This window comes from Choloepus didactylus, chromosome 5, assembly GCF_015220235.1.
Source record: "Choloepus didactylus isolate mChoDid1 chromosome 5, mChoDid1.pri, whole genome shotgun sequence".
In the NCBI taxonomy this organism is placed as follows: domain Eukaryota; kingdom Metazoa; phylum Chordata; class Mammalia; order Pilosa; family Megalonychidae; genus Choloepus; species Choloepus didactylus.
In genome coordinates, this window is record NC_051311.1 from 86,685,313 (window position 1) to 86,712,567 (window position 27,255).

Consider the following 27,255-nt stretch of genomic DNA (forward strand, 5'->3'; position numbering starts at 1 on the left):
GATCCCAGGACATGATGAATTAGTAGAATCTTTTGAGATAGGGATTATATATTAGACCTGTCAGGAGTGTCAGGGCTTTTCCAGGCCCACAAGTTATAGCTATAGCCAGAAACAGTATACTTTCTGCCTGGATCACAGAGATTCAGACTTGAGTGACCCTCTAAGTCTTCTTTCAACTCCAAAATTCTGTTTTCCAAATGAGTTTTTGTACATGCAATTCCATGAACTATCCATTGTGTATGTGTGTATGGTGCCGAACAGGTTCCTGCATGCTCACGGTGGCGTGTTCTTACTTCCTGCCTGTCTAGTCGGCAGCTGAGTGGACTGTCCAGATCGTGGTTAACCCCACCGGAGGGAGTGGACACTGCACACCCAAGACCCTAAAGCCGCAGTCTTTTGCCTTACCAGCAGCTGCCAGGTATGCCTGGACCTTTCCTCATACTTTGAAAGTTTCTTAGAATTTTGTTCATATATCAGTAATTTTTTTCTGAGAACTAAGTGGGAGAAGCGGCTTATTGAAGGGGACTGTAACATTTTATGAGTACTTGCTATGTGCTAGACTATGCTTTACATCTAATATTTTCATAACAACTCTATGAATTAGCTATTAAATTCCTCTGATGAGGAGGAAACACCAGAGAACATTTAAATGACTTGCCCAAGTCTTATCACTAGTGTGTAGCAGAACACAGATTGCAACCCAGATTTCCTGACCCTAAATCGTGAAGGTTACTTTTGAATCCCTCAGATGGCCTCAAAACGTGGGAAAATAAAATGCTACGTGAATAATAAAGTATTCAGCTTGTGTTATCTCAAACAGCTGAGAGTCTAAGGAGGTAAAAAGCTAATTTTAAGACCGCCAGGTTCACCTCATCAGAGATTTATGGCAAAATAAAACAGAGTCCCTGTTGATATTAGTACGGCAGATAGGATGAAGGACGCCTGTCCCGTCTTCTCTCCAGAGCTGTCATGGCAACCCATGGCCAATAGTTTCTGAGGCTTTGCTATTTGGCACAATCTTGTGGAAAAGCCACTGAGAATCTGAGTGTGAGTTTACTGTCCCGCCAACCCACCTGCACTGATCTGGACCTGCCTCAGTCCAACATTGGAACCCACCTCACCGCATAGGTGGGACGCTGCCAAATGCTGTCACGTCTTAGGTTTATATAACTGTACTCTTGTCAGTGAAGTTTGTTTTTTTCTCTTAATACAGAATTGTGCTGCTTCCCACACCCATCTGTTTAGAACCTGACATACAATATTCCATAGATGTCTATTTTTTTCAGCCTTTGGAAGGACAGTCCCATGCTCATTCACATATCCTGGTGGATTCTGTAAGTCGCTTTGTGGGTACTTTCTTCTAAACTAAGCTCCACTGTAATTCTCCTTGTAGACTCTGGTGAAAAGTTTCTTGAAAAATATAAATGTGTTTGTTTAATTATAAAAATCACCCAGTGCCTCATTATAAGAGACACCCAATAACAATTGCAAATCTTATATAACACTATGTGCCAGAAAGGGTTTGAATTGTTTCGCACAGTGTATCATTTCATCTTCACAACAACCTTAGGAGGCAGGTGCTATCATTATGCCCATTTTACAGACATAGAACTGAGGCCCAGGGCCACAGATTTAGTGTGTGAGGAGTGAGGAAGCAGAGCGGTCTGCCTAGTCCTTGCCCTGTGTCACTACAGCATACTGTCATTACAGAAAGTTTGGGAAAGAAATCCCACCTCTTTAATCACTATCATTTTGTAAGTTCCCATTTTATACACATTCTGCTTTTTATATCATAATAGTGCTCATGTAATTACATACATGGATTTTTTTTCATTTCACCTTATATCATACGCATTTTCTTCTGTTGCTATGTAGTCCTTCATACTTAGCATTTTTAGAATAGTTACCATTTTAGTATTCCCTTGAGTGGCTCCTTTAAGTGTCTTTCCCCACAGAGTTGAGCCACAGGATTCCTTCCAAAGCTCTCACTCTGTGCTGCCTGTCAGGCCCAGGCTTGTCACCAGGCAGAGTTTGACATTTAGTGAATTTACTTAATGTACTTATCTATTCCCCTACCTGTGGTCATTTAAGTTGTTTTTAATTTGAACTACTATGTATATTTGGTACATATTTTTAAAATATCTTATTTTGCCCATGGGTTTATGGCCCTTGAAATAGCTTGCCAAATTATCTTCTGGAAAGTATTCACCAATTACTGGTCAAGATCTTCAGGGATATATGAAAATACCAGTTTCAACCAATCTTCAGCCAAATTGTATAGAATCTTATAGGATTTACTTAAAGGTTATTTTGTTGATAAAAGTCAAACATCTTTGTTTAAAATTTAGTTTTTGACGTTGTAAAATAGCCACTGTGGAAATCAGTTTGGCAATTCCTTACAAAGTTGAAAATAGAATTACCATATGACCCAGCAATCCCACTTCTTGGTATATACCTTAAGGAATTGAAAGAAGGGACTTAAACAGACATTTACATGCCAATGTTTATAGTAGCATTATTCACAATATCCAGAAGGTGGAAGCAGCCCTAGTGTCTATCAACAGATGAATGGATAAACAAAATGTAGTCTGTATACTCAATGGAATATTATTCAGCTATAAAAAGGAATGAAATTTTGATACATGCAACAAGATGGATTGAACCATGAAGATATCATGTTGAGTGAAATAAGCCAGAAAAAGGACAGATATTGTATGATCTCACTTACGTGAAATATCTAGAAGAAGCAAATTTCATAGGGACAGAGAATAGACTATAGATTACAGCAGTTGGGGGGTGGGGATAAAAGAGGGAGTTATTGCTTAAGTGGTACAGAATTTCTGCTTTAGATGATGAAAAAGTTGGGGGATAATGGATACTGGTGATGGTAGCACAATATTGTGAATGTAATTAATACCACTGAGTTGTACACTTGCAAGTACAAATGGGAAATTTTGTGTTGCATATATGTTACTACAGTAAAAAGTTAAAATTTTTTCATTTTAAATATTTGTGAGAATCTTCTCATATTATGATTTAATCGGTAAACTATGGCCCTACAAAGTTTTATTGGAACCCAGCTATGCCCATTAGTCTATGTATTATGTATGGCTGCTTTCAAGCTAAAAAGACAGAGCTGACAGTTGTGACAAGGCCATGCGGCTCGCAAAGCCAAAAATATTTTGTGTCTCTCCCTTTACAGATGAAGTTTGCCAACACCTGATTTAATTAGTTATATTTCCATTTCTAGTGAATTACATCTCCAAAGTTCAATTGTTTAGCCATCAAATATTTTAAATTTATACCCCAGAACTTTGCTATTTTGCCATTTACTACAGAATTCAGTATGAGGCAGGTATATAGGATTTACAAGTTTCAGCTATCATAGCAACAACCAAAAAAAGGCATTGCTTTAAGACTATTTTACAGGAGGTATGGGTGCAAAATTTAGCAAAAAGAAAAAAAAAGGAAACAGGAAACCCAGTTAAATTTAAATTTCACATAAACAATGAATAATTTTTTTAATATAAGTATGTCTCATGCAATATTTGAGGGCAATATTAGGGACATACTTATACTAAAAATTCATTTGTAACTTATCTGAAATTTGCATTTAAATGGGCAGTCTATATTTTATCTAGCAACTCTAAAAAGGGTCTAAAGTTCACAACTTAAATATTAATTTTCCCTGGTGCAAAAAGGTAAAGAGATCATCCCTTCCACCCCTCCACCCCCCTTTTTAAAAAGCTAAATACGTCTTCCCCCAGCTTTACAATCCAGGACTGTCTCTCTTAAGGACCTGGGAAATATCCTTCTGAAATGCAAACATCAAGAAAGATAGCACTCTTATCTCCTCATCTCCATACCAGTTTAACTTAGATGTCTGGCTCCAAGTTGTAACTATTTTCCAGTCATATAGAAATAAGAAATCTTACTATTCCTTTGGATAGAGGATAGAGGCAATTAGCAAACATAAAGATGAACTTAAGATGGACTGTAGGTGACAAATGGTGCTGTAAGTCCTCTTCCTGGAGGCCTACATGTTTTTGAGAACATGTACGCAATGGTTTGTATCTGCTTATCCATATAAAAGGGTGTGATTTCTTTCTTTCTTTGCAGTCTCTTCAGCAGATTGCCTGTGACTCATCACATTCTAGTTTAATGCTTATTCAATAGTAAAATTGTTTAATGCTTATTCAATAATAAAATTGTTTTTCTTTCTCTTTTACCTTTGTGGGAAGTTTTCTGAGTTGGGAGAAGATTTTGTTTTTAATTCTATTTCCTCAACTACTGTCATTATTACCTTATCTATACTTATCTTCTCTGCAAAGAGCTTTAAATGGAACTATGTTCATGGACCAAAATATGAGTTACAAAAAGAAGACAATTTAATGTAACAGGTCTAATTCAAGGGGAAAATGCTACAAGTTGGGAACATAAAGAAAGGGAAAGGGAGAAAATAAGGAAGTCCTAGATCACCAAGGAATGCTATTATTATAATAATTGTGAAACTCAAATATATAAGAGCCAAGGTACTCCTCAATTTAAATCCATATACTAAATCTTTCTAAACTCCATGTACTCTAAGGATTATCGCTTGATGCATTAAATGCATCCATCCAAATGATCCATTCATCACCCATTCACTAAGAGTATATGGGCCAGGCACTGTGCTGGTTTCCTGGGGTGGAAAACATTGTTCCTGTCCTTCAAAGAATTCTCAGCCTGCTGCAGAAGACAAATGTGTAAAACAAACAAACAAACAAACAAAATCATTGCAGTGATGTTCAATAAATGCAATAAGTGGATAATTTGAAATTAAATTAAAAATATATCCATTTAAAAAAAGAAAAATTATAAATCCATTTGTTCAGTTTTCAAACAATCGTTCTCTTCCATATAGTTATGGGACACCCTGAAACCCGAGATGAAAATTAAGAGAGTACCTAATATTGTCAAACCAGCAGAAACCTCAGAAGAGGCCCTAGATCCTGTTCTAGATCGATTATCCTAGATGCAGAAGATGAGACAGGGACTCTGGTGCACATGCTTTATTGAGGGCGTGTTCTGGAAAGAAGAGGAGTGAAAGAGATAGGATAGGACGGGGGAAGGAACCAAGCAAGAATGTGGTCTCTACTGAACTGTAGCTTCAGACACAGAGTTGATCCCACCTCAAGGCAAAGGGGTAGACCTATGTGTGCTCAAGTCACTGGCTGCAAGCTCATCCCCACACTCCCTCCCCTAGGCAAGGCGACTGAGTGCAATTTTCTGGAGAAGAGGACAGCTATGAGTCTTTATCAGCCAATGTTCACAGCAGCTAGAGGCTGGGTACCACTAGTCTGTCAAAGAGAATCTGGACAGGGCACCAACAGTGTCCACTCTTGTCCCTGACCAAGGATATCCAGTAGGAGAAAGTCATTGCACATTGTATTATTGCAGATTAATGAGGTTACTTCTACATCACCAATTTTGCTACTCTGGAAGATGCTTGGGACTTGGCCCTTCAAACTTTATTCTTCTCACCTGCCCAGATTAACATTTGCATCTAAAATCAGGATGCGTTACCTAGAAGACCAAATGAAACCTATGTTCAATTGGGGATGCTCCTTCTGCACAAATACCTTTTATTTGGCAAGCTTGGTTTAAATTTGTTTTCAGTTGCCCTTATTATATGATTTGTGCTTCCATAAAAGTATGTTTAGACTCAAAAGTATATTAAACATTTTAGAATATAAACCTGCCATTCTCCTTTTAAACCATGAAAAGGACTACACTGACAGGGACTGATCCAGCTGCTTAATTCTAAGAGTGGCCAACTCTCAACCAGCTCAGGACAATAGCTATAAATAATTGTCCCTGGCTTGCTGCCCTCACCCCCAACACTGTCCTATCTGGCTTTTTCTGCACCTCGTCCCACACGGTTTGTGTTTGGAGAATGCAGATGTATGTCAGTGTCAGCTTATAAACACAATAGTAGAAATTTTTATATACTTCCTTATTGAACAAACTTTTATTAAGCACTCACTATGAATTAGACACTATGGTAGGGACAGGTGTAAACAAGACAAACATCATCCCTGCCTACTTGGAACTAAAAATCTAAAGGGGAGCTGAAGACAATTCAACAGACAATGGCAGTATGATATGAGGTAGTAGGAGCTATGGCAGGGTGCTGAACTGAAAAGTACAGTGTGGTTCAAGCAGTGGTTCTGAACCTCATCTGCTTCAGCCTCCCCTCTCAATTACAAATGTTTTGTAACATCCTATACTATCTTAAAATGAAGTCTGTAGGCAATCTAGCCTACCTCCTCATATCACTTCCAAATAATATCAGTGTAATACACTAATATTATAAGGAGAAATTAAAGAAAAAAAGTTGTAAAGAAATAATGTGCCCTAAATTAGACCATAGGAATGAAGGAAGGAAGGAAGAGAGGGAGGGAGGGAGGGAGGGCAGACTTCAATATGTCTATGTGAACCAGAAGACATAATGAAGTCAGAAGATGCTTATACACATAGAATCACTATGTATGAGACAGCTACAAAGCAGGCTAAGAGAGTTGTGTTATATCGGTGATTTGAGTATCTTGAGCAGCATTGCCATGGGTGATAATAATTTTCTGAAATAATCAACATGTCTTGGTAAAGTTCAAAACAAAATGTTTCCTCTTAGTTTACATGGTAACTGCATCCCTGAAAATTTCAGTTCATATAAAAACTGTGCCCTCAAAATACTTAATTTTACATGTTAAAAAGCATAGTTAGACTCAACTCCGATCATTATAACAAGGCTTTCTCTTTCATGAATTTTCAGTGGAACAAAAACTATAGGGGACATGAATGATTTTCCGTTTTGTGAGACTGCCCTGAGCATTGCATGATGTTGAGCGTTTCTGACCCCCACCCTCTATATATTTCAGTAATGCACTCCACCCAGTCACTGTGACAACCAAAACTATCCCTGTGAATTTCCTAAATGCCCCAAAGGGGGCAGTACCTCCCGTATTGAGAACCAGTGGGCTGAGGCGAGGAGGGATGGGGAGAAGCAGAATTTAAAAAGATAAAGCTTTAATTGTATCCGGAAGCAATGGCAGGACGTTGAAAAGTTTGAAGGAGGGGGTTACCTGAACAAACTGCATCTAAAAGTTTCACCATAGCTTAGTATAGAAAATTGGAGGCTCCCAGGAGTAGAAGCTGGGACATCTGGTGGGCCACCACTCAGGTAATCCAGGTGGCCTAAATTAGAGATGTGGCAGGGGAATGAAGAGCAATAAATGCATCCTAGCTGCATTTGTGAGGTAGAATAGAGCAAGCTAGTGATTGATTCGATGTGTGTGGAGCGTGGGGTAGGAGGGGAGTGATGATAATGAAGAGCCAAGAATCAGAGAGGACCAGTTTTCTATACTTAGCAGTTGCTAGGTAGTGGCATTATTTACTGAGAAAAAACACAGAAAGGAAAGCAGGTGTCAGACATGTTTGCTTCGCAGTGCCTGTGGGACAACCAGTGGGCAATTAGATCTATGCAGATCTGGAGCTCAGCACTGAGATCTGAGCAGAAGTAAATTCAGATGTCAGCAACCTATAGATGGCAACCAAAACTAAGCATTGTGAAGGTCACCTAGGAAGTAACTGTGGGATAAGAAGGGGCCAACGAGTGAACCCTGAGGAACCCTAACATTTCGGGATGGGTGGAGGGAGAAGAAGGGAAGGAGAATTCCATTGGCTTGAAGAGTGAAGGGGAGAGGAAGCCATGGGAGAGAGCAAGAAAAGACCTTTTCCAAAATTTTTTTGCCATCAAAGAGTCAAAGATCAGAGATGGGGGCAGTGGCATGAGGAATGTATGAGATCAAAGGGGGGATTTTGCAAGATAGGAGGGACTTAAGCATGTTTAAATGCCAGTTGAGAGGAAGAGATTGAAGAAAGAAAGCACAATCCACAGAAAAGTTTTCTGAGGGAGTGGAGCAGCAGGATGCCTCTTGCACAGTCATGCCTTTAGTAAGCACTAAGAGTCAAGGACAGTGGTAATCCCTGTGAGACTGGAGTTTTAGAGGCAGGCAGTAGGAGGTCCAGCCCCTTTGGGTCTATTTTCTCTGTGAAGTTAGAGGAGTAAGAGGCAATGACGTATGTAAGAGTGCAGGAAAATGGGGTTAGAAGTTGGAGGAGCCAGAGACACGCATCATCTAGGGTTGATATTCTGCCAGCTGGGTTTGTCAAGGACAATTAGGAAAGTACTAGAGAGGGTTGATGTAATGGGCCATGGAAACTAGTTGTAGCATGGGAAAAAAAAAAAATCAGAGGGGATTTATCTGTGCCAGATAGAGTATCCTAATTTGATTTGCTGAATTAAAACCTATTTTTCAGTGCTATTTTTTTCCACCAGTGCTCAATATGACCAATTTGGTGTGGATCAATATGCTTCACTGATGCATCCAAGTCATTAATAAACATGTTAAATAGTATTAGGCCATAACTTAGAGAAGAGTTATATTTCTCAAGAGATATAACTAAATAGTTTTTCTACACATAGATACTATAGCTGTTTCCTCTTTGAGAATAAGCTAATTATGAGACATTTGTCCCCATATAGCTGTATAGCCTAGGCTGACAATGCCCAAAATGTACCTGTGAAATATTAGTTTTATGGGCTGCTAGTAAATATTATTTGGATATAGGACCAAGTGGTTAAACTAAGTGTGGAAACCCTGGGTTTTAAACGTATCTTTCCTGCAAGATTTCTCAGAGCTTTTACTATGTTAATCTATATTGTGAATATCCAAGAGGCAGGTGTAGATTTGATATAAAGCACCACTGTCCATAGATAATTGAAAAAGCAAAACTTTCTTAAGGAAGATATTGTGTAATCAGAATTCCATAGTAACACTTTGCATCATCAAAGCCATATTTTCTTAATTCATACAAATAAACTAGTTTAAAGTCCTTGAAATCTGAGACAAATTTATTAGAAAGTAAAAAATACAATAATGATGAAAGTAAAAAAATAAAGGCTTTATTTTATTTTCTTTATAGTAAATCAATAAATATAAACATTTAAAGATTTCTTAAACAAATTGGAAGTCTTAAAATCTGCAGTCCTAAACAATTTAAAGGATTGGATTGAGTCTCTTTTGAACTATTATTCTCATAGATCATAAATATTTCTTCTTTTACTACTAAAATCTTGAACAGCCAACAGTTAAGTCTTCTTTTCTCATTATTTCAAAAGCTTGGTCTTATTCCCCAAATCAATTCATTGGAGAATTTCTGCAGCAAGCAGGACTTGCATAAGTATCAGCTGTACAACTGTGTTGAAATTGCCTCTGAAACAGGACCTCAAGTTCTTCCTGATACATGTGAGAGACTTATAGTCAGCATGTCCGCCATGCTCCACCATGGGGCAGTGGGTGAGTATCTGTTACAAAGATTCTACTGAAGCACCCCTGTACATACAGATACTTTTTGAAACATGAGTGAATTGATTTAATTTAATTTAGCACGCACTCCAAAGAACTGATTTAAGTATTGATCACCCAGTAATGATTAGGTGCATAGAGCTTTCTGTTGGTGTGTTGGAATTATAATGCGTAATAAGCCTGTGAAACAGGAGCCTTTTAGTAGCACTGGAATGCTAGGTTGCTGGAACAGTGGTTCTAAAAAAATGTATCTTTAGAATTCTAGAATTTTAGGGTTGGAATGAAGTCTAAACTTCCTTCACCCCCAAACTTTCATATAATAAATGATATTATTAGGGTTGAAGCGTTATATAACTTGCCCATGTCATTTAGCCATAAAGCAAGGTTTCTCACCCTCAGTACTATTGGAACTTTGGGCTAGAAAGTTCTTTGTAGTGGGATGCTGTCCTTGTAGGATGTTTAACATCCCTGCTCTCCACACACCCGATACCAGTAACACCCTCTCCAACCCCCCACCCTGATTGAGACCACCAAAAATGTCTCCAAACTTTATCAGATATGCCCCATCCACCATCCCACCCTTGGGATTTGGGGCTAGGAATACACACACACACACACACACACACACACGTGTACATACCACCCATTGAGAACCACTTCTATAAAATGACAGCTAAAATGAGATCCTGGGCTTCTTTCATGAAGCAAATGCTTTTTCCATTGCAAAATGGGCCTATGAATTCAGGGTGCCCACAATCTCATGAAAGATATGGAATAAGGAAAATGAAAAACTAGAAGTAATGGTACAACCAATAATAATGGTAAAACAAGCAATTAGTAAAACTATTTTAAGTCTTTGTTAACATTTTAAATAATGTTTACTGTGCATTTACTACAAGCCAAGCACTGTTCTGAGTACTTTACAGGCATTATTTCATTTAATCCTTACAATACTCCATGAGGCAAATCCTATTATTATCCCCATTTAACTGATGAGGAAATTAAGGCTTAGAGATCTACCAAATGAAAGAGAGGTGAACTAAAGCTACAAAGGGGATGTAAATCTTGCTCAGTTCCTCCAGCTCTAACCGCCTTCCTTCTGCAAGTGTCACCCACAGGGCTCAGTCGGGCCCGGCTGCAGCCGGCTTGGAGGCCAGTGCCAGTGTAGACCCGGCGTGGTCGGGCGCTGCTGTGACAGGTGCTCAGCAGGAAGCTACGGCTTGGGGCAGCATGGTTGTCACTGTACGTAGAAAACACAGTTGGAAAAAACACGCTTATTCACAACCTTGGTGTTTTTAAGGCAGGCAAAACGATGTGGGGAGTTTAAAAGGGGAGGGAATGTGGGAATTTGGGCTACATTATACTGAAAATTTTTCTACCATACTTCATTTGTCCATTCATTGGGCACCGGCTGTGTGCAGAGCCTTCTGTTTAAAATGAATTGTAGACCAGGGTAAAATGTGGGAACACCATTGAGGGAGCTGGCTGTGCAAATCCAACTTTATTATCTGTCACATAAGCCCTGTGGCTGGAAAGGCTAAAACAAGGATGACATTGGGAAATTGAGAAAAGGGACAACAATATCACCACGGGTAAGATCTCCCCATTCCAGCGCTGGGGTTGCAAAAAGCCTTGGAACTCATTTCATGAGCCACCCTTTAGGATGGGCTTAGATAGGGCTTTGTTCATAGTTGATGATTTAGGCCTGATGGTTGTCTCGTTAAGGGTTTATAGCTATCTGTTCATGATGGTAAATAATTAGAATAAACACCATTCCCCACTCAATCCTGCCTCAAGAACCATGAAAACCTCCAGGTAGTTCATCTGCTTTCAGGTAGGGGACCATTTCTTTTCCGACATGATTCAGGAAGGACTCACTTTCCTGGTCATTTCCAGGATGTGGTTGCCCACCCAGCAAACTTAGAACCATCACTGTTTTTCCTTTCTAAAAAATTATGAAGTAATTGAGACACACAGTGGATCAAACATTTCTTCCATGTACTATACTCTCAAACCAATAGGCGTTTCATTTTTGTATAGGAAAAGAGGCTCAAAGGATTCAATAATTTACCAAAAAGGGCTAAGCCTCTATTATTTTGTCTAGGAAAAAGACAAATCTGGCTTCCTTAAGAGGAGTACTTACTTTTTTTGGTCATTTTTTTTTTTCTACTAGAGAAGTCATGTGTTTGCAGAAAAATCATGCGTAAAATACTGAGTTTCCCTATAGCATCCTATTATTAACACCTTGCACTATTGTGGTACATTTGTTACAACTCATGAAAGAACATATTTGTACTTTTAATAACAATTATAGTCCATCTTTTACAATAGGATTCACTGTTTGTATCGTATAGTCCTATGCTTCTTACACTTTTTTAATTCTCACATTTTGAATCCTAAGATAAATGGGATTTAAGTCATTAAAAGCATGTTACTTGTTTGGTTTGTCTGTAAAACAACAAACATTTATAAGGCCCAGTTGTTCATTACATGCTGTCCTACTTCAGTTTTTTAAATGAATCAATGAATTGTCATTTAACAAACATTAATCTGGTACTTATTATATGCCAGTTTCAATTCTAAGCACTTTACAGCCTGGGCTTCCTTTGTTCACTTTGAGAAGATAATGGTAAGTTAGCGAAAGCAAAATCAGAACTGTAACTCTTTCACCACCACCAACGTGCCCGTCACCCCCAACACAGCTTCTGTTTGCCTTCTGCAGCGTGTCACTGCCACCCTCAAGGCTCAAAGAACACTTTATGTGACCAAATAACCGGACAGTGCTCCTGCCACGGAGAGGTGGCCGGCCGCCGCTGTGATCGGTGCCTGGCAGGCTATTTTGGATTTCCCAACTGCCGTCCTTGCCCTTGTAATGGGTTTGCTGAACTTTGTGACCCAGAGACAGGGTCATGCTTCAATTGTGGAAGTTTTACAACTGGAAAAAACTGTGAAAGGTGTGGAATTGTCATGTAATTCTATTTCCAAGCTGTCTTTCATTCTGATCTCACTGCCCTCTCTGGAGGGTCACTGAGTAGACGCAACAATATTTAAGAGTGAAATGACTGCTACTGGCTCGGGGAATATAGAGTATCATCTCATCATCCTTCAAAATCTAATGAGCCAGAAAATGTCTGATTAAATCAGTAACACACATTTACCTTTGACCTAGCTTTTCGTGTTCTTAAAATGTGATATGTTAAGTTTAGTGACTATACTTTGGAACTCACAATATAAAGTAAAAAAAAAAATCCTTTTACAGAGCAAATGATCATCCTAAAGCATAGTAAATCCACATTAGCTAAGGTGTAAGCTTTTCCTGGAACATTTTGGTAAAAGGAAATTAATTGCCTTGATAGGTGCATTGATGGTTACTTTGGAAATCCTTCTTCTGGACAACCCTGTCGTCCTTGCCCGTGTCCAGATGTTCCCTCAAGCAGTCGGTATTTTGCCGGTTCCTGTTATCAGCATCCTTGGAGCTCAGATGTAATCTGTAATTGTCTTCAAGGTTATGCAGGTATGCAGTATGCTTCATCATGATTTTTCCTTCTAGCACACATTGCTATCTGAAAAATGATCACTTGTTCATAAGTTACCTGCCTTGGCCAGATGAGTGGTGCAAAATATGAGATCACTTAAGGATAAGAAGACAAAATTTGATAAATTGCTGCTTTGCTGAACAAAGAATTTGAATGACTCAAAAAGCAATGACAATTAAAAACTCATTCCACTATAATTTTTTAAAATAATGTTCTGGAAAAGCAACTGACTGAATGAGATCAAATTAATTTATTTAAATAAAACTATTACATATTAATTCAGGCTATATGACATAAGCAATTAAAAAGTAAAAACTTTTGTCAGTCAGCCAAATGCCTTCTTTGTGTAATGCCCTAATCAGTTTGATGTTTCACAGACTTAACATTTTTTCAGATGTCCTGAAGCAATGATTTGGGCATTCTATAGACACCAAATAAGTCTTACTTAAAACCTTGTATCAAAAACTTATTTTGAATCATTTAAGCATGAGTGTAAATTATAATGCAAATAAGGAGAAAACATATGAAGTCTGCTTGATTTAATCATGCTTAGAAAAGATGGCAATATTTTCTTCCATGATAATTACCATCATGATAATCAATTACATGGCTCATTTTTTTCTTATTTGTTAAATCTAAGGTTACACATGACTCTAGATAATTCTTACCTCTTCTCTGTAGTCTTGTCTCCATGTACAGGTCGGCTTGATTGATCAGTGTTTAAGAACTGAGATCATGTTTGTGCCAACAAGAGCATTTCATCTAGAATGACACTTAAACAGCTGTGGTCACCTAGTGATTGGAAGAGTGGAGAGAGCTGGATAGAAGGGATGGTTGTTCCATCTGCTCCCTAATAATGCCAGACTGTTGCCGTTTGGGGATTTCCCAGCAAGGCTGCCCCAGGGGGTTCACTTTAACCGTGTTTCACCTCTAGGACGCGGGGAGGGTTAGGAAGCAGCAAGGAAACAGGGGCTGAGATCAGCTTTGGGTACTGGGACACCCGGGGAATGCTGGGACCACAACTCCATAGTTTTTGGAGAAAGAAAGGCCTTTTGGAGAAAGGCCCTTTTAGCTCTGAATAATCTTTTTTTATTTTTGAATGGATAATAAATACAAATAAATATTTTGTTTTAATTTAGTGGACTTTTCATTTTTCAGCCTAAATGTGCAGCTTCTTATCATGCCTAGAGGAGCCCAATTATCCTCTATTTACATCAAACCACCCCCACTCCCCACCAACACACACACCCCTCTCATCCCATCCACTTTCCCCTTCCCCTCTTGCAGGTATCCACTGTGGTGAATGCTCTCCTGGTTTCTATGGAAATCCAAGAATTTCAGGAGCTCCTTGTCGTCCATGTGCCTGTAATAACAACATAGACTTAACTGACCCGGAGTCCTGCAGCTGGGTAACGGGCGAGTGCCTGAGATGCCTGCACAACACTCAGGGGCGGAACTGCCAGCTCTGCAAACCAGGTCACTTTGGATCAGCCCTCAATCAGACCTGCAGAAGTAAGTCTGCATGGCTCCAGGTGGCAGGAAATGTGGCAGCTGAGTGCAGCTCATAAATGTGGTGTCAGCAACCCCGTGCTCCCTTCAGTTAAGCCAGTCCCAGCAAGCAGAAGCAGCACCCTGGTAGGGCCGTTGCACTGACCTCATCAGCAGAAACACTGTGGGCAGGGCCACCCTAGGAATTTCCAGATGCTGCCACAGTGTGCTCACTGGTGGTGTTAGTTTGCCTGGTCATTGCCTTTAACACCGTCCTGGTGGATTCACTGCATTGTTTCTCAGAGCGTGATCCACGGTGCATCTGTGCCAGAGTCACCATGGGTGGAGAAGGGGGATATTAACATGCAGATTCCTGGGCTATACCTCAGACCCACTGAATTGGAATCTCCGGGAGTGAGGCCCAGCAGTCTGCATTGTAACATGCTCATCAAGTGACTTTAATGTATGAACTACTAATTTAGAGAAATACAGGGTCTGATATGATGATAAAGAAATAGGGAGAATAATTGCTTGCTTTTAGGAGACATTTTAACGATTTCAGTTCACCCAAGTCCATTTTTTTTCCAGCTCATTTAAATAAATGGAACTTTGGTGAATGCCATGAGGAAACAGTGAGCACTGGGGTGAAATTAACTGTGAGCTCTCGGAGCATAGGAGGTTGAGCCATATGCAATTGCTATTTGGGAAGGTCAAAAACAGTTGAATGGAGAAATCCTATGCTCTTACAGCGTGTTTCTTCCTTGAGCACTTTGGAGAAATGATACATCCAGGTCTAAAATGCTGATTGTATGGTTTGTTAAATGTCGGCGTTAGCACTGATTTTACCTCTAAGGATGGTTTTGTTGTCCCCGGATGCTCCGGCCATCCTTCCAGCGTGATTCCCACTGAGTGTCGCCCTGGCAGGGGAGCTTGCCTCTGTGACCTTGCCACTGGCCCATGCCCTTGTCTGCCAGAGGCTCAGCCCTGGCCTGTGACCTGTTGTGCTCATGGACACTGGAATGTGGGAGTGTCAGTTATGCAGCTGTGACCCTCGAACCTCTCAAAGTAGCCACTGTGACCAGGCAAGACACTAAAACTTACCAGAGTGCCCAGAATATGAATTGATGGTGAGCAATGGTTTCCAAATATGTAAAGAACACTTTATTTACTGTTTCCAATTAATGATTTTAGTTGCAATATGTCTTATACAGAGATACAGTCAGCATTTGACAAAGAATGAGAAACACTGAAGAAAGAGACTGAGGGTCTCAAAGTTAAACTTTGCCTACCTCTGCCTACTTTTGCCTACTTAGGCCTCTCTGTGGCTGGGGAAGTCAGAATTCATACACAGGAAACTATAGAAAACCATCCTTTTCACTGTTTCATATACACAGTCATAGGGAATATCCATGAAATAGATCTTTAACACAATTGATTATTGATCAGGATGAAAATAAACAGGTGTCTTCAGAACCCACAATTCCGATTGTAAAAATCAGGTGTCCTTCCCTTGTGGTTCACCTATTGCCTTACGTATAGGGAAAATAAGTTGTCTTATTTACTACCAGACCAGCATTAATTGTTTCTAAAGAATGCAGGCTAGTGTGCTGACAACCAAGCTGCATTGTTTAATATACAACTAACGCTACTCAACCGTACATGTTAGTAAAACCATGAGCACAGAATTTTAAAAAAGAATGTAACACTATTTTCAGAAACAACTATTTGTTAGTGTCATGATTAGTTTTTAGGGTTGATGGATATGTTCTTTGAAATCTTTTCACATTATAGAAATGGTAGTGGGTAGGGCAATTGGAAAAATATGACAGGATGTTTTAGAAAGAATCAAATCCACAATATAGGGATTGGGTTTAATTGGAATCAAAGGCTAACTTAAGAAGCTGGAGTCTTTCCATGAAACACGCATGGCTCACCTCTAATTTCCACTCCACTTTCAACTTACTATTCAAAGGTCAAATCTTACACTTTTGAAGATAGTTCTTATATATGGCAGGTGTTTTCCTTTCTCTCCAACCCTCCCTCCCAACCCACCCTCACAGAAACACACACCATGTACTGCCCCTTTTTTAAAAATAAACCTTGTATTTTGGAATAGGTTTTACAGAAAAGTTGTAAAAGATAGAGTTCCCAGGTTATCCACACCCAGTTTCCCCTGCTACTAATATCTTACATTTTATGATAAGCTTGTCACAATTACTGAACCAATATTGATGCATTATTATTAACTAAACTCCATACTTTATTTAGATTTCAACTAATGTCCTCTTTCTGTTCCAAGACCCCATGCAAAATATCACACCACAGTTAGCTCTCGTGAATCCGTAGGCTCCTCTTGGCTGTGACACTTTCTCAGACTTTCCTTGTTTTTGATGACCTTGACAGTTTGATGAGCATTGGTCAGGTATTTTGTAGAATGTCCCTTGATTGAGATTTGCCTGATGTTTTTCTCATGATAAGACTGGGTTATGAGTTTTTGAGAGGAAAACCACAGAGATAAAGTGCCATTTTCATCACATCATATCCAGGGTATATTTATCATGTTCCCATGATCACCTGGCTGCAGTAGTGTTTGTCAGGTATCTCTACTGAAAGTTACCATTTTTCCCTTTCCCTCTTTCCATACTGTATTTTTTGGAAGGAAGTCACCATGTGCAGCCCACACTTAACTCCCCCATATCCTTGATTGTGGAGTGTCTATATAAATTATTTGGAATTCTTCTGTACAGATTTGTTTATTGTCCCCCATTTATTAATTTATTCAATCATTTATGTCAGTATGGACTCCTGGATACTTATTTAAGAGTTTGGGTTGTAATCCAAGACTACTTTACAGGATGATTCAGGCTCATCCTGTGTATTTCCTGCCCCAGTCCTATAATCAGCCACTTCTCCAAGGAGCTCTGGATCCTTTTATTGGAGAACCATATTATAAAACAAGATCTGGGTACTAGGTGGCCATGCCCTTTTTATATGCTCCCTTCTTCTTCTCACACCTGTAGTCACAAACCACAAGAGTTCACATGACTTCTTGGCTTCCTAATTCAAGAGGGACCCCTAATGTTCATGCTTTCACTGCCTGGCATGCTTCTTAGACCTTTTAGGAAGTGTATTTGTAGCAGCACCAACAAAGACCACAGTTTAGTCACGGAACTAGGGGCAGCCCATAAAGCTGAAAATCAGATGGCACTTTGGATAGTCTGGTCTTTAGGGAACCCTTGAGGAAAGTGCCTCTCTATGATCAGGAAACACTTTCATTAGAGTGCAGAGGAAACCTGTGGACATTTAGGTTCCCAGCTGTTTAAACAACTACTGATAGATGTCTCTGTGTCAGCCAGGAAGTGGTCTCTAGTGCATTCCCATAGAGAGATCAAAACATGCTGTCCAATATTTTCATCAACACTTTGGATGGAGTTGGAGAAATATGCTTATTTATAGATATTGCAAAGATATAAGCTCATATGATAGAGACATAACATGATTCAAGATATCCTAACAGTCTGTAATTAGGATGGAAACAAAATAATGAAAAGTTAGGGTAAAAGTAAAGTTTTGTAATTGGGTTTTAAAAATCCATTGCATAAATTTAGGGTAGGAGTAATAACTTGGCTCTGTGAAAAACATCTGAGGATTTTCGTTGTACACAGGCTTTAAGTGATCCAGCAGTGTGGCAGGGCTGCCAAGAGATGATGCCAGTTCAACTTGGAGCAGGGGTAGTGCCAGGCCCAGATTCCAAAAGCGTGGGGGGAGGGGTTGGAGTTGTCCCACAGCTCTAGGAGCATTGTTGTCATTTTTGAGCACCATGATTTAAACGTTATATCGACAAACTAGTCTGCGTCCAAAGGAAGACAATCAGGATAGTAGATAGAAACTATGCTATTCTAGGAAAGCATGAAGGAATTAGGGGTGGTTGTCATGGCAAACAAATTCAGATGTCATCCCCAGTTAGAAGGACTAGTAGGGGGAAGAGGGAAGCTGCCTGTTTTGTTCAACTTTCTAAGACAGGGCTCAGAACAAGGGCACAAGTTGCAAGGAGGCAGATTCTGCATCCTTATAAGAAAGCACTGCCCAGCAATCAAAGACCACCAGCAATGTGACAGCCTTCAAGGACAACAGCTGTTGTCCCTATATTGAGCAGAAGCTGTTGTAGAGGGACTGTGTTCATGGCGGAAGGTTGGTAGATCCAGACTCGTCACTTTATGAGTTCAGTTACTCGTTCAACTGAAAGCTTAGCTGTGGAGTTGTTGTTTAAGCAGATTTGGTCATCAATAATTTAGGACTCCAACAATAGTGACTTCCTTTTACATTTTCTTCCATTAATTATCTAGCCTTCTTGGTTTTCAGAAAAGCTGGTCAAGAATCCCAGTTGGAAGGTTACAGGAAAATTTAGTTCTCTCCTAAAAATAGTTAATTAACTGCCATTAAATGATTATTCCCTAGGAAGTGAAAACTGGTTGGTTTGTACAGGTTAGTGTGAAATAGTGACACATCCAAAAATAATTTGGGCAAAGAATAAAAATATATATGCAGGGCCTCCCTGAAGAGCTGGGTAAAATGCAGAGGTTTTGGGCTTCCTCACCTGAATTGTTGCTGATGTTCTCACAAACATTGAGGAGTGATGGCTTGGTATGCTGAGCCCTCTATCTTGGCACTTGCCCTTATGGACCTTATTACTGCAAAGGAGAGGCTAAACTTGCTTATAATTGTGCCTAAGAGTCTCCCCCTGAGTGCCTCTCTGTTGCTCAGATGTGGCCCTCTCTCTGTCTAACTGAGCCACCTCGACAGGTGATCTCACTGCCCTCCCCGCTACGTGGGACCCGACTCCCAGGGGTGTAAGTCTCCCTGGCAACACAGGATATGACTCACAAGGATGAATCTGGACCCGGCATCATGGGATTGAGAACATCTTCTTGACCAAAAGGGGAATGCTTAATGAAACAAAATGAAGCTTCGGCGGCTGAGAGATTTCAAATGGAGTCGAGAGGTCACTCTGGTGGGCATTCTTACGCGCTGTATCGATAACACGTTTTACGTTTTAATGTATTGGAATAGCTAGAAGTAAATACCTGAAACTATCAAACTGCAACCCAGTAGCCTTGACTCTTGAAGACAATTGTATAGCAATGTAGCTTACAAGGGGTGACAGTGTGATTGTGAAAGCCTTGTGGATCACACTCCTTTCATCCAGTGTACGGATGGATGAGTAGAAAAATGGGGACAAAAACTAAATGAAAAATAGGGTGGGGATGTGGGGGGGATAGTTTGGGTATTCTTTTTTGCTTTAATTTATTATTTTTACTTTTTCTGATATAAGGAAAATGTTCAAAAAATAGATTGAGGTGATGAATGCACAACTATACGATAGTTCTGTGAACAGTTGATTGTACACCATGGATGACTGTATGATATGTGAATATATCTCAATAAAACTGAATTTATTAAAAAAAGGATAATTCTCCAAGTATAAAAATGCTACTTTGTTGAACAAAACACTAGTCCAATTGGTAGAAACTACATCCTAACGTTCCATACTTGGAAAGATATTTTCCAAGTTGATTGATGAGTGTTAGACCAGGTCTTTGGCCTCTCTCTCTTATGAGAGAACTCTCATAACGGTAGAGGAAAAGAATGTGGCCCATTTCCCAGAGTGTTTTGTTTTCATTTACAGCTGTGTATGTTTCCCAGTTTGGAGCCACCTGTCCCTGAACAGCTGGAAACAGGCAGTATATTCAAGAGCCCTAAGCCAAAAAACATTAACTGCTGATCCTTGGTATTGTCGGGGGTGTATGCTAGCCATGAGAATCATCCTTCCTCTGCCTTTGCACAGCTGTATATTCTAAATCACTGGAGGGGAAAATGTTGTCTATTCAAATGCATTTTTCTTTAAGACCATAAAGCTTGTCAGTCCCTCAACCATGACTGTTCTCACAGTTTACAGGCCAATGTCTGTGTAAATCAGGCTATGGTGGGAAACACTGCAATGAGTGCAAGGAAAATTATGGTGATCCACCAGGGCAATGCATTTGTAACTAGCAGTAATTCTAAAAAGACATGTGAGCAACAACCTGGCCCTATCAAGGGCACACCATGAACCAGCTGAATTAAATTCCTTTATTTGGTTGTTGCGCTTAACAATGTGGACTTAATTTGAAAATTCACAAAACTTAATCCTACTTTTGGAGATAATATTTTCTGTTGCCCAATAAAAAAGATTTTTAGGTCTATATTAAAACTTTTAGCCAATATGAAAATTTCTAAAGTCATCACAATGGAACAGACCTCTGAGATCATGCCTCGTAGCCAATTTACTGCTATTTAGAAGCATGTTGAGAAAAATAACTACACTAGATTGAGGTACAGATCAGGAGATGGCTTGTAGGAAGCCAGCAGAGGGGCATTTCCTAAAAGTGGTTCTCATGACCCCAGGTCTATACTGTATTCACTTATCTATTTATTTAATAAATAGTCTTAGAGTGCCTAGGTGGTAAATGAATAAGGCAAGCCCCCTATCCTCATGGAATTTCTGTTCCAGTGTCTTCCATTCCATGTTTTTAGCACTGGTTACAGGATTTAGAACAGTGCTGTCCAATAGGACTTTTGGCAACAATGGAAGAAATGTTGTACATCTGTGCTGTCCACAGCAGTAGCCCCTAGCCACATGTAGTTATCGACCACATGAAATGTGGCTAGAGCAAATGAGGAACTGAACTTTTTATTTATTTAATTTTAATTAATTTTAATTTAAATAGCCACATGTGGTTGGTGGCTACCATATTAGACAGCACAGGCTTTAGATCTGGGTTGGTTCTTGGAAGCAGGAGTTTTCAATCTCCATTTAAAGTCAGATGGCAAAGGAATCCAAATAATGTCAGGTGTGACAGGCTTATCATCGTGGTCACCCCTACATAGCCATGCATGGAAACTCTTTCCTCCTCTCCATGCCTTTCTAAACATGCCTTTGTGGCCAAAAGCATCTCTGTTATTTCCTTGCCTCATTCAGAGGCATAGTCTTGATGAATTTTCCCGAGTCCTACCTACTCAATTTGCTAAGTGGAATTGCTACTTCAAAATCTAGGAAGGGATTTTGGCTCTTGGAAAATCTGTCTTAGAGAGCCTCTTCCCCTTTGTCCCTCTAACATTTCAACAATCTTATTGCATAAAATGCCTCATCTTTCATGCTGATGCAGCTGAAGAAACTTTGTAAATGGTCTCAGGCCTCAGCCCCCACTAAAGCTCCTGGGGAACAGCAGCTAATGAGGGGAAAACTTGGCCTCCAGCTGGTGAAGTGACATAATGCCACCCTAGAGGGTCCCTGCTGAAACTTCTGGACCAAAGCCAAAAGGGCCTGGCCAGATGGTATGTAGTTGAGGAGCCTGGGGTGCTAATCAGTTTTTATTTGTAATTGGCATTATGTTTACTCAAGCTGTCAAATGCGTTTTTAATGCAAATTTCATTGAGATATATTCACACATCATATAATCCATCCAAAGTATACAATCAGTGGCTCACAGTATCATCATCACATAGTTGTACAATCATCATTGAAATCAATTTTAGAATGTTTTCGTTACTCCAAAAAAAAAATTAAAAATAGACATAAAAAAGAAAACCCAAAATACCCCATACCCCTTATCCCCACCCCACCCCCATTGTTGACCCCTAGTTTTGGTGTGGTACATTTGTTACTGTTGATGAAAGACTATTAAGCCATTACTGTTAACTATAGTCCATAGTTTGCAATAGGTACACTTTCCCCATATTCTACTCTATTATTAACACTTTGTAAAAGTGTCATACATTTGTTCTAATTCATGAAAGAAATTATTTATATGTGTAGTGTTAATCACAGACATTGTCCACCACAAGGTTCACTGTGCTATATATTCCCATAGTTTAACCTCCAGCTTTCCTTCTAGTGACATACATGACTCTAAACCTCTTTCAACCACATTCACAGACAATTCAGCACTTACTTATATTCCCAGTAACGTGCTACTGTCACCTCCATCCATTTCCAAATGTTTAAGTTCAACCTAGTTAAAAATTCTGCACATATTGAGCAACCATTCCCCATTCTCTAGCCTCATGCTATCTCTTGGTAACTTGTAGTCTAGATTTTTTGGCTGTTAAATGCATTTTTAAATCACTAGTTCTTCATAGTTAGTCCAAAGGCTTATACCAGTGATCCCCTAACCTTTTGGAAATTACAGTAACTCAACTGCTCCCCCCCATCCTCCATCTTGGGCTGAGTCAGAAACCTACTCAATTAAAGTACAGTATGGCATCAGTTGCTTTATTTCAATTAAGACAAAATGAGTTCAATTTTGCCCCCTTATTTGAGAATAGATGAACTCAATCCCTAAAATGATGAAAGAGAATATTTTAACCCTGCACATTAAGGCAGGGTTTTACTAAGAAAAAGTGTGGACATGGGAATTCTCGGAGATTCTGTGAAGCAATCACAGCAAAGTCTCTAGAGCGTGGACCTCGCTAGAATAGGTGAAGAATCCAGATCCGTATGCTCACGTCCACATGATAAAAATGACGTTATTTTCCATATATAAATCATGAACTGATTTGTTAGGGGAATGAGAACAGGAATGCTGTAGTTAAATGGACATTGCACAGAGCTCTGGAATCATACTGGTTTAAAATGCTCACCTTAGAAATGTTTGCTGGGGAGATTCTCAGGAGACAGAGAGAGCTTTATTCTTGAGCTAGTCGTTAGCAGAAGGCCAGGTGACCTTGTCTGCTCCCCCTTTCTTCTTTTGTAGCATGTGACTGCAACCGAGAAGGTACCCAGGAGCCCGTGTGTGACCGGGACACGGGCGTGTGCCTCTGCAGGATGGGTGTCGGTGGCCAGCGATGTGACCGCTGCATCCGGGGTCACGGCCGGGAATTCCCTTCTTGTCTTCCGTGTCACTTGTGCTTTGATCAATGGGATCACACCATTTCTTCCCTCTCCAAAGCGGTGCAAGGGTTGATTAGGCTGGCTGCTAACATGGAAGATAAAAGAGAAATCCTGCCTGTCTGTGAAGCAGACTTCAAAGGCCTTGGGGAGCACATGTCTGAAATAGAAGGGATTTTGAGACATCCTGTTTTCTCATCTGAGGAGTTCTTAAAAGTCAAGGATTATCATGACTCTGTCTGGTAAGATTTGTGCCCAAGTAATAGACAGCCAACCTCCTGATTTACCTTCACCCCTGCTGAGCTTTAACATCCTCATTCTTCAGTTTAGAAATGTATATACATTGACTTTAGGGAAATGATAATTCTTCAGTTAATAACCAGACTGGTAATTGTGTTTGTCTGTCTCTTTCTTACCTAGTTAGGATAGCATGTGATTTTACCAGATGCCACTGATTATAACAAAAAGGCACTTAATAAAATATAATTAGAAAGCCCAAATGAAGCACAGCTGAAGGACATGAAACTGGAAGTATAGTAGAGTAGTTTTTAATACAAATATATTTTTTCTCAACCATGCACTCAGGAAAAATTTGCTAAATCTTCCCCAATTCTTCAATTGTTTGGAAACCCATACATTAACAAGGATAATAATTCCTTTAAAGGGCAAGTTCATTTTTAATCACATTTTATTGAATCCTTTTTTCATTTATCCAACATTTTTGAGATTATGTTGGTTACTCCGGTCCAAGGGTCAGCAAATGACAACCCACAGGCCAACTCCAAACCGTCACCTGTTTTTGTAAATAAACTTTCATTGGAATACAACCACACCCATTTATTTATGTATTGTCTATGGCTGCTTTCCCTTTATAATGGCAGAGTTGTGTAGTTGCAAGAGAGATACTATGGCCCCCTAAGCCCAAAATATTTACTCTCTGGTCCTTTACAGAAAAAGTCTGCCAACCTGCCCTGGATAAAACCAGGATTAAGTGGGTATAGGTTCCTGGGATATATTGGTAAACTCTACCCAGTGAACTTACCCTTGTAAGAGCACAAAACACAGTTTACTAAGAGACCAGACACTGTGGTTATATAGAAAAATACTCTTCATGCCCCCAGAAAAGATCCTGGATTAAGGAATAGTTGAAGCCCCAGAGTTTTATGATATACGTCACACAGGTGTAAATATAAGGCCAAGTTATTTAACTTCTCCAAGCTTCAGTTTCTTCACCAAAAAAAGGGGGATCTATTATCTATTCATGGGATTCTTGTGAGAATTACTCAAGATAAGCCACTAAGTAATGATGTCTGGCTCACCATAGTGCCGAAGGAATACCAATAAGAATAATTATTATTATTGCTGCTGCTGTTGTTATTATGATTAGGCTGAAGAATCACAGCCCCGTCAATTGGAGCCTGATGGAAAAGTTTCTCGATTTAGAAGGGAGAGTTAGAGCAGAAAATACAGGAAACATAAGTTAATGCCTTACACTGGTACCAAGATAAATTAGTTCAGAAAATTCATATTGCAGTTTCCCTCAACTATACCCTGCAGGATTTGCACCCAATTTCCCCATCGTGAAGGGCGCATTAATGATTTACTTGCACCCATGGTGTGTGCTACACCCAGCAAATTGGTGCAGGACAAAGATGTGTACCATCAAAGAAGGTGACAGAGAACACACCCAGGGCTCTGTCCAACAAAGAAACCCCCCGGTAACTCTCAGAAATTAAAAATGAAAACCCTGCACGGCAATAGCACAAAAAAGGAAACTTGCTGAAAGCAGGATAATTTTAAATGAAGAATTGATTTTTACTCTCGACTGGGTAAGGGGTTCTACTTTATCCTGTGTTCACAGCCTAACATGGACCAGCCCTCTTAGCCTGATTTAAATGATCCATGTCCCAAAACAAAAGGAGACAGAAAAAGACAAATAATTGAAACGGAAAAAATCGAAACTTTTATTCAATCAGAACTTCTATGTTGGTCATATTTTAAATAAGAGCTAAATATTCCAGGAAGCAGAAGTGACAGGAAAGAGACAAGCCATAAATAGAATTATGAACTATGGGAAAATTGGGGGTGGGGGGTGGGGAGAGGATCCCTTGTAATTGAAGTTACCTAATGAGGTTAGAAATTCTGTGTGTGTGTTTTCCCCCAATCTATCAAATATAAGTTCAACAACTGTTACCCTCATTTCCTCTACAGGAAACAAACCATGCAGCTAAGTGAGCAAATGAAAACAGTATATGAATTTCAAAATCTGAAACAAACAATAGAAAGAATAAGGAATGAAGCAGACCTCTTGGATGAAGACTTTCAGAAAGAAATTCATTTGCACTCCAATGCCCATAATGCAAGCATCATGGGTAAGAGAGAAAATGCACTTCAACTGTTACACATAAAGGTTGACGAACTCTGTAGTGCATTCCATTAGTAAGTAACTCCTGCTTACCGACATAGTGTCCAAGAACTTTAGAACGTGAAAACACACCCATGAAAGGTGTTATTTGTAAATGGATATTTGAACTTTGTAATATTGCAGAGCCTGCCTAGCATTTGCTCAAAGTAACAAGTAAAGCTTATAATGTCTAATACTAAACAAATGCTAAAACCCAAAGTAATCTTCTAATGCAAAACCATGCAAGGAATCTTGAATAATCAACAACTTAGAAAGTCTAATATGGCCATAAAGAAATGAGAGATGTGTTCCCATCCCTTCCTGGGTATAAGCTAGTCCATTTCCAGCAAATGCAAAGTAATCAGAAGCAAAAAAGAATTAAACACATTTCCCATAAGAACCTTGTAGGGATTGGAGTCATGCCACATACTAGAAACCTTCAATTCATATTGCATAGTTCTTAAAATGAACGTGACCCATACCAAACCCAAGATCAACTTGAAAAAGAAATGGAACTCTAAAGCAAAACTGTGAATAGCTCATCTCTTGTTTAAGATTAGATCTATTATGTTTGGAAATACGCAACCTGTTTCTACCAGGAGAGGCAGCACCGAGCTTATTCCTACATAACTCACCCAATTGAGAGGGAAAGTATACAAGAAACCCAACTCAAGACAAAAACATCTTTTCTTTATCCCACAAAAATCTTCCTGACCTGAAAGAAAAAAAATGTTCCTGACCTGAAAGAAAAAATTTAAAAAGATGACAATTAGGACACTAAGGGGAGTCCTATAATTTCGTGGAGTATATTTTACAAAGATCTATTGATGATGCTCAATAAATGCCATGTAGGGTAAGTAATTTAATCTGATTCCTGATCTAAAAGAAGGCACCCACTGAAAGACCCCAAAATCCATCAGATGTCCTCCCAAGCCAAGTAGAATAAGGTAAAGCTGCCTCCATGCTAATCTCCCGTACTCACGGTCCAACAAGTTACTAAGCTCTTTCTCAGTGCCTGGCGCTGTGCTGGGCAGTAGAGAGAGGGAGAAGAACACGGCAAGTCCCTGCCCAGAATTATTCCAATCTGCCAGAGGAGATTGGCATATGAAAAACCCCAAACAACAGAAAGCCTGTATTAGACTATCTTTAAGCTGCTTCTGGAACAGAATAGTGAGAACTTAGTTCTTCCTGAGTTTATTAGAAAAGGCTTGAGAGAGTAGGTGACATTAAATGAGTTGGGCTGCACAGGATGAAGATAAATTTTCCAGATAAATAAAGGCAGGAAATGATTCTAAACAATAGGAACATCTTTTGTTTTTTTAATAATATGTGAAAAACAGGATATATTCAGAGTATAACAGATAATCTAGTCCAAGAACTAGAAAGATTTAAAAGATAAGGTGTGTTTGCTTCATGTCTGGGTCATTGGTAGAAATGTCAGGAGTGAAGACAAAGACCCTGGGCCTCTGGTTCCTAAAGTATGGAGTTATT

The 27,255-nt window shown here is 39.5% G+C and overlaps 1 protein-coding gene across 1 annotated transcript in view; it reads left to right on the forward strand.

The window, feature by feature from the left end:
* The window catches only part of LAMB4 (laminin subunit beta 4), a 93,783-nt gene that overhangs the window by 46,913 nt on the left and 19,615 nt on the right, over positions 1 to 27,255 (forward strand). The window contains 12 exon segments of the mRNA XM_037837461.1: positions 309 to 418; positions 1,214 to 1,334; positions 9,224 to 9,397; positions 10,493 to 10,652; positions 12,133 to 12,364; positions 12,767 to 12,924; positions 14,234 to 14,458; positions 15,307 to 15,457; positions 15,459 to 15,516; positions 20,384 to 20,477; positions 23,227 to 23,602; positions 25,572 to 25,732. Of these exon segments, the coding sequence (XP_037693389.1) occupies positions 309 to 418; positions 1,214 to 1,334; positions 9,224 to 9,397; positions 10,493 to 10,652; positions 12,133 to 12,364; positions 12,767 to 12,924; positions 14,234 to 14,458; positions 15,307 to 15,457; positions 15,459 to 15,516; positions 20,384 to 20,477; positions 23,227 to 23,602; positions 25,572 to 25,732 (2,020 nt within the window).